Source organism: Otolemur garnettii, unplaced genomic scaffold, assembly GCF_000181295.1.
Source record: "Otolemur garnettii isolate 467f Iridium unplaced genomic scaffold, OtoGar3 scaffold00244, whole genome shotgun sequence".
NCBI classification, from domain to species: domain Eukaryota; kingdom Metazoa; phylum Chordata; class Mammalia; order Primates; family Galagidae; genus Otolemur; species Otolemur garnettii.
This window is the reverse complement of record NW_003852639.1, coordinates 1,168,522-1,175,499: the sequence shown is the minus strand read 5'-3', so window position 1 is coordinate 1,175,499 and position 6,978 is coordinate 1,168,522. Positions and strand designations below refer to the sequence as shown.

Sequence of the window (6,978 nt, the reverse complement as noted above, 5' to 3'; positions counted from 1 at the left end):
CCCGCCACCTTAGGTGTACGTGGCTGGCGCCTTAGCCGATTGAGCTATAGGCGCCGAGCCCAGAGTGGTGATTTTTAAGCAAACACATACCATCTTGGATGTAGCCTTTAGGATATTCATTGGCTCAGACAGAAGTCACTAATGCCAAGATGATAATACCACCTAAATGTCAGGGTTTGTCTGCGACATGGTTTGTCCCTCAGACTGGCCCCAGTTAGATGTCATAAGTATTAGGGAACACATGTTGAGAACATGGAGACAGAGATGGGGAAGATACCCATGTTTCCTAAAGCATAATGACATGACATGAGAAAAAATTACTTGCCCTCACTTTTCTCCCATTCCTTCCTAATCTGTTCTGCTAAGAAACCTAAGTGAAGACTGGCTAAATTAGGACAAATGTTCTGTCAGGCCCTAAGTTTGGCAGGAAAGGAAATGAGGCAAGACTTATTGCTTCAAAAGACCTCCTATGATTTTGTATTAATTTCTCTCTGGAACATACGTGGCAAAAAATGTTTATATCAGAAGAAAAAAGATTAAGCAACTCAGGAATTGGGTCCTTGAGGCCCATCCTCCACTGACTGTTGCTAGCCTCTGGGCTCCCCTCTTTTCTTCTTCATGCTCCTGCTATCAAACTCACCTGCTATCTGCTTCATAAATGTCATGCAAACACCATCGGCTCCCAGAACCCCACTCTTCACTAGTTCCCGTACCAACCACACCAGCTAAAGGAAAGAGGAAAAAACAGATGAAAAGCAGGGCCTATGAGTCTGAGAAAGGCACTGAGTCATCACATTATAATTTAGGCACAAGGGTGGGGTGTCAGCTCGACTCCTCTGTCATTCCCTCAGAGAGGGACCGTCCTCGGCTGTGTCTTTCAGCTGGATCCTCACTTTTCTTTCTGCCCTTACCTGAGTACGACAGGTATCCTGTAACTTCAGGTACTTCTCCATAAGTATCTGGTTGATTTTATTCAGGACAATATTCATGCCGTCACGACTCACCAGAGCCAGATCCCGGTAACACTGTGAGAAGGGAGGTCTGTGAGCAGCCAGTGGGCTGAGGATGGGGGTCCTGACCCCACCCATAGGGGCCCCCACCCTCAAGTCTCTTAAACTTGAATAACAGCAGTGGGACACTGGGCAGCAATGACATACTTTCCTACCACAGGGTCCCTCATCCCACACCTGTCCCTTGCTCTGTGACACAGGTGGGGAAAAGGGACTGAGCTGTTCTATGATAAGGCAGGAAAGCCTGCTGAGCAAGGCTCCTGGTTCTATCCCTGTCCCCCTACCTCCCCCCCATCAGGAAGTCATACCGTTTGATGCCATAAGCTGAACAAAACCAGGTAGAGGCCATCTGCTTTTCATCTGCTAGTAATAGGCCACCTCAGAATGGGTTTGGTTGAAAGAGCCAGATAGGATCCCAAAGAAAATCTCAGACCTGTACTGACCCAGCCAGACGCAGCAAAGGGAGCACATGTATTAGAGGAAAGGGATCAGGGCAGGGCCCAAGACCAAAAGAGCAGAACCAAAACTGAATTTTCTGGCTCGGCGCCTATAGCTCAACCGGCTAAGGCGCCAGCCATGTACACCTAAGGTGGCGGGTTCGAATCCCCAGCCCAGACCCGCCAAACAGCAATGACGGCTGCAACCAAAAAACAGCCGGGCGTTGTGGCGGGCGCCTGTGGTCCCAGCTACTTGGGAGGCGGAGGCAGGAGACTCGCTTGAGCCCAGGAGTTGGAGGTTGCTGTGAGCTGTAATGCCATGGCACTCTACCCAGGGGGATAGCTTGAGGCTCTGTCTCAAAAAAAAAAAAAAAAAAAAAAAAACTGAATTTTCTTAACTAAATGTCTTGCATCTTCTCAGGGAGACGTCCTTTGCTTCTGCCAAGTATTGAAAAAGGAGCTCCTAAGCACATTCAACCCGGGGGTAGGGGACAGAGGGTGAGCCAGTTTCTTCTGTGAGTCCCTGCTTCCCCTCACTCTGTTCTCACCCTATCTCTCTAATAAGGCAGAACTCCTGCAGGAGGACCTCAGGGGACCTCCTTAGCCTGCTGAGCTCTCCTCTGTCAGGGTCTCATCAGAAAGGGTAAGATTATGTCAGTAGCTTCCCACAATCTCTGAAGGCCAGTAGCAAGGATGGCATCAATCATAACAATAATACTAGCTAACAATCATTGACATTCCATATACTTTACATTATCGCATTTGATACATAAAACAACCTTTTGAAATAGATAATGTTCATTACAATCTCTATTTTACAAACAAGAAGACAGGCATAGAGAAGTTAAAGCAATTTGTCCCAGGTCACACAAGAGATTAGAGCAGTGGTTCTCAACCTTCTTAATGCTGCAACCCTTTAATACAGTTCCTCATGTTGTGGTGACCCCCAACCATAAAATTATTTTCACTGCTAGTTCATAACTGTAATTTTGCTACTGTTATGAATCGCAATGTAAATATCTGATACACAGGACATATTCAGGCAACCCCTGTCAAAGGATCATTCAGAACAGCTAGATTAGAGGAAGAAGCAGGACTCAGATCCAGGCAGTCCAATTCTAGGTTCCAAGTTTAACTACCTCTTATACCAACTTTAGAAGTAACTAGAAGGAGACCGAGCTTCTAGGGATGGAGGTAAGAGTTTGGGATGATTTTGAGAGAACTAAACTTTTTTTTTTTTTGCTTTGCAGTTTTTGGCCGGGGCTGGGTTTGAACCCACCACCTCTGGCATATGAGGCTGGCACCCTACTCCTTTGAGTCACAGGTGCCGCCCAAGAGAACTAAACTTATAAACTCTTTCATCCTGAGCATTCACAAGAGCCCTGCCCCTCAAGACCAGCTGTTCTGTGGCCTTAGTGTGATTACAAATGAGCCCTCACCACTTCCTCCTGTTTCTATTGTCCTTAAGTCAAATCAACTGATCTGATGAAAATACCAACAATTGGCTCAGTGCCTGTGGCTCAAGTGGCTAAGGTGCCAGCCACATATACCTAAGGTGGCAGGTTCGAATCCAGCCTGGCCTGCCAAACAACGATGGCTGCAATAACAACAACAACAAAAAAATAGCCAGGTGTTGGGTGGGCACCTGTGGTCCCAGCTATTTGGGAGGTGGAGGCAGGAGACTTGTGTAAGCCCAGGAGTTGGAGGTTGCTGTGAGCTGTGATACCACAGCACTCTACCCAGGGGGACAGCTTGAGGCTCTGTCTCAAAATAAAAAAAAAAAGAAAGAAAAAGAAAATACCAAAAATTAGAGATTCCCCATGTGCCACAAACTTTTCACACCCAAAGAGGAATTTATCTTTTGACTCCATCTAGGCTTAAGGGGGGAGATCAGAACAAACAAACGGGCCAGTGCAGTGGCTCACGCCTGTAATCCAGCATTCTGGGAGGCCAAGGTGGGTGCATTGCTTGAGGTCACGAGTTCAAGACCAGCCTGAGCAAAGGCAAAACCCCGTCTCTACTAAAAAATAGAAAAGTAGGCCGGGCACAGTGGCTTACGCCTATAATCCAGCACTCTGGGAGGCTGACGCGGGTGGATTGCCTGAGCTCACAATTCGAGACCAGCTTGAGCAAGAGCGAGTCCCCATCTCTACTAAAAATAGAAAAACTGGGGTGGCGCCTGTGGCTTAGTGGGTAGGGCACCAGCCCTATATACCAAGGGTAGCAGGTTTGAACCTGGCCTGAGCCAAACTGCAACAACAACAAAATAGCTGGGTGTTGTGGCGGGCACTTATAGTCCCAGCTACTCAGGAGGCTGAGGCAAGAGAATCACCTAAGCCCAAGAGCTGGAGGTTGCTGTGAGCTGTGATACTGCAACACCCTACTGAGAGTGACAAAGTAAGACTATCTCTAAAAAAAAAAAAAAAAAAATTTAAAGAAATAAAAATAAAGACAGAAATAGTGCTAACCAGAGAAGATACTGCTCAACTGAAGCAGAAATCCTGGAAATGCAGAGTAGACCAAGGGCAAAAAGGATGGATGAGCACTACAGGAGAAGCAGGGTCAGATGGAGAGGCGTCTGCCTGATTCCCTGCTCCACCGGGAACCTTTAATAATAACTGCTGGTGTGGCACCCATCGCTCAGTGTGTAGGGCGCCAGACACATACACCAAAGCTGGTGGGTTCACACCCAGGCCAGGCCAGCTAAACAACAATGACAACTGAAACAAGGGTGAAATATGAGATTCTGTCTCAAAAAAAAAAAAAAAAAAAAAAACAAAATTAACTGCTGGTAACAGATAGCAGCTGGGCACCCACAGTACTACATCCCTGAGGCTAGCAGTTCTCTTACCAATCTCTTTGCCAATCTGGTAACTGGCCTGGAAAAGAAGCAGATGGGGGAAAAATACCCAGCAAGGAACTGTGAAGCAGAGGGGCTCAAAAAAAGGGAATGTGCCAGGATGGCACTGATAAAGCACAGCTATCCTGTGTAAGAGTAATACTGTTGGGCAGTGCCTGTGGCTCAGTGAGTAGGAAGCCAGCCCCATACACCGAGGTGGGTGGCAGGTTCGAACCCTGCCCTGGCCAAACTGCAACAAAAAATAGCCAGGTGTTCTGGCAGGTGCCTGTAGTCTCAGCTACTCAGTAGGCTGAGGCAAGAGAATTGCCTAAGCCCAAGAGCTGGAGATTGCTGAGAGTTGTGATGCCACAGCACTCTACCGAGGGTGATAAAGTAAGACTCTGTCCCTAAAAACAAAAAAAACAGCAATTACTCTTTCACCCTACGTCGTTATAGCCCCCAACCTTCTTTCTAGAGATGCCCTGTCAGGGACTCACCTAGACTAAGAAATGCCTGAAAGGCCCTTGACCTTTTGATGAAGAGAAGCCTTCCCTATCATCTCTATCCACTGCCTGAGAGAACTTGTACACCTGGGTCTTCAGGTCAGCACCTCCTGCTCACCATAGCCCCAGGCCAGGCCTGTCCAGCTGTCTAGTTCTAGCTTAAACACCATGTAGGTTATAAACTCCCAAGAGGCATTGCACAGTGGCTCATGCACACCTGTAGAATAGGACTTTAGGAGGCTGAAGTAGGAGGATGGCTTGGGCTGTGAAGTTCGAGGTTGCAGTGAACTATGACCCTTCCACTGTACTGTAGCCTGGGCAACAGAGCAAGAGCCTGTCTGTAAAAAGATAAACTTGGGTGGCGCCTGTGGCTCAGTGAGTAGGGCGCCAGCCCCATATACCAAGGGTGGTGGGTTCAAACCCGGCCCCAGCCAAACTGCAACAAAAAAATAGCAGGGCATTGTGGCGGGTGCCTGTAGTCCCAGCTACTCAGGAGGCTGAGGCGAGAGAATCACCTAAGCCCAGGAGTTGGAGGATGCTGTGAGCTGCCACGGCAGTCTACTGAGAACGATAAAGTAAAACTGTCTCTAAAAAAAAAGATAAACTCAAAGAATATAAACATTTCTAGGAGTGGCCAAAAAAGCAAATGCAAATCAAGAAGGTACAAACAGAGCAAAAACTTGCCCTGTATTTTGCTCTTTACCAATGTCTGACCCACTCTCTCCTTAACTGAGTTCTCCTGCTGCTCACCCTTGAATCCACCCTCCTCCCACCCACTGGACCTCAGAGAACTGGCCCTAGCCCTTGACTTTGCCTGCCCATACTAACCAGCTGTGTAGCCCGTGATTCTACAAAGCAGGTTCTAGTGCTGAAGACTCTTCATTACCACCTTCTCTACCAATCCCACCCTATCTCTCAGGAACAAAAGAATCTCAAATCCAACGAGACATTTCTGTTTCCAAAGTAGAATTAACCCCACATATAAACTCCTAGAAATCAACCCTCTTGCTATAAGCTGAAGCCTAAAACAGTGCATTAGGATCAGTTCTCATCAGTAACTCTCCCTAAACCTTCTTTCAGCATGACAGACATTTTTATAAAATATCACTCTTTTAGGGAGAAAGATTAAACTCTAGGTAGATGTCACTAATTGTTCTGTCTCACTCTCCTGGCTCAAGGTCTCTCAATGCATCACTATCTGAAACTATGTCCCAAAACCTGAAACCTAAAACTATGTCCTCTGCCTTTGTCTGAAAAGACCTGCCCTGGGGGGGTTACTCTGGGAGGCTCCCTGGCAAGAGATTTACACGGAGCATGTCATCACGTGAACATGAATCCTGGCACCACTGTCAACGAGTTATGAGAGCCACAGTGAGATATTTCACCTCCCAGATGTCCTGGCCTCCTTCGTGGGGCAGTCACAGAGATGCTCTAGTCCCTTGTTGCCTCTGGATGGACGAAGTCAGGCTGTAACAGGCATTTACAGTGCAGAGCCTAGGGGCCTTTCGCCACCAGGCCACACAAAGGGTTGATTACCACGCATACCCTACCCTCTTCACTAGATTTCCTCGTTTACTCTGGCTGACTCAGAGCGCCTAAAACAAACAAAGCTTCCAGCAAACAACACTAATTTGCATGAGATGACTTAATGGTATTTTAATTATATTTTTAAAAACCCACACAAGACAAAATTAGCCAGGTACAGTAATCCCAGCTACTTGGGAAGATGAGATGAGAGGGTCACTTGAGCCCAAGAACTCAGGACCAGCTAGGGCAATATAGTGAGACCCCCATCTCAAAAAGAAAAAGAAAAAGGCAGAGGGTAGGGTAGGGATTAAACTTGATCTTGTGAATACTTCCTGCCTCCTTGCCCACCCTTACCCTAGACCAGTGGTTCTCAACCTTCTTAATGCCGTGGCCCTTTAATACAGTTCCTGTGGGTTGCAACCCACAGGTTGAGAACCGCTGCCCTAGACCATATTCCAGCTGGCATCAGAGAAGTACAAATAGGACTTATTCCCAGGTCCACAAATCTTTCACAAAAGACTAAGTCGGCTCAGCGCCTATGGCTCAAGTGGCTAAGGTGTCAGCCACATACACCTAAGGTGGTGGGTTCGAATCCAGCCCGGGCCTGCCAAAACAACAATGATGGCTGCAACCAAAAAAAATAGCCAGGCGTTGTGGCGGGC

At 47.4% G+C, this 6,978-nt stretch overlaps 1 protein-coding gene across 2 annotated transcripts in view; it reads right to left on the bottom strand.

Annotated features, from left to right (window-relative positions):
* Window positions 1-6,978, bottom strand: part of INTS3 (integrator complex subunit 3) — a 51,596-nt gene that overhangs the window by 29,271 nt on the left and 15,347 nt on the right. For both annotated transcript variants that reach the window (XM_023508314.1, XM_003802267.1), the window contains 2 exons: window positions 912-1,025; window positions 641-725 (listed from right to left, as the gene is read on the bottom strand). In XM_023508314.1, coding sequence (XP_023364082.1) covers window positions 641-725; window positions 912-1,025 — 199 coding nt within the window. The remainder of the gene's footprint in view (window positions 1-640; window positions 726-911; window positions 1,026-6,978) is intronic.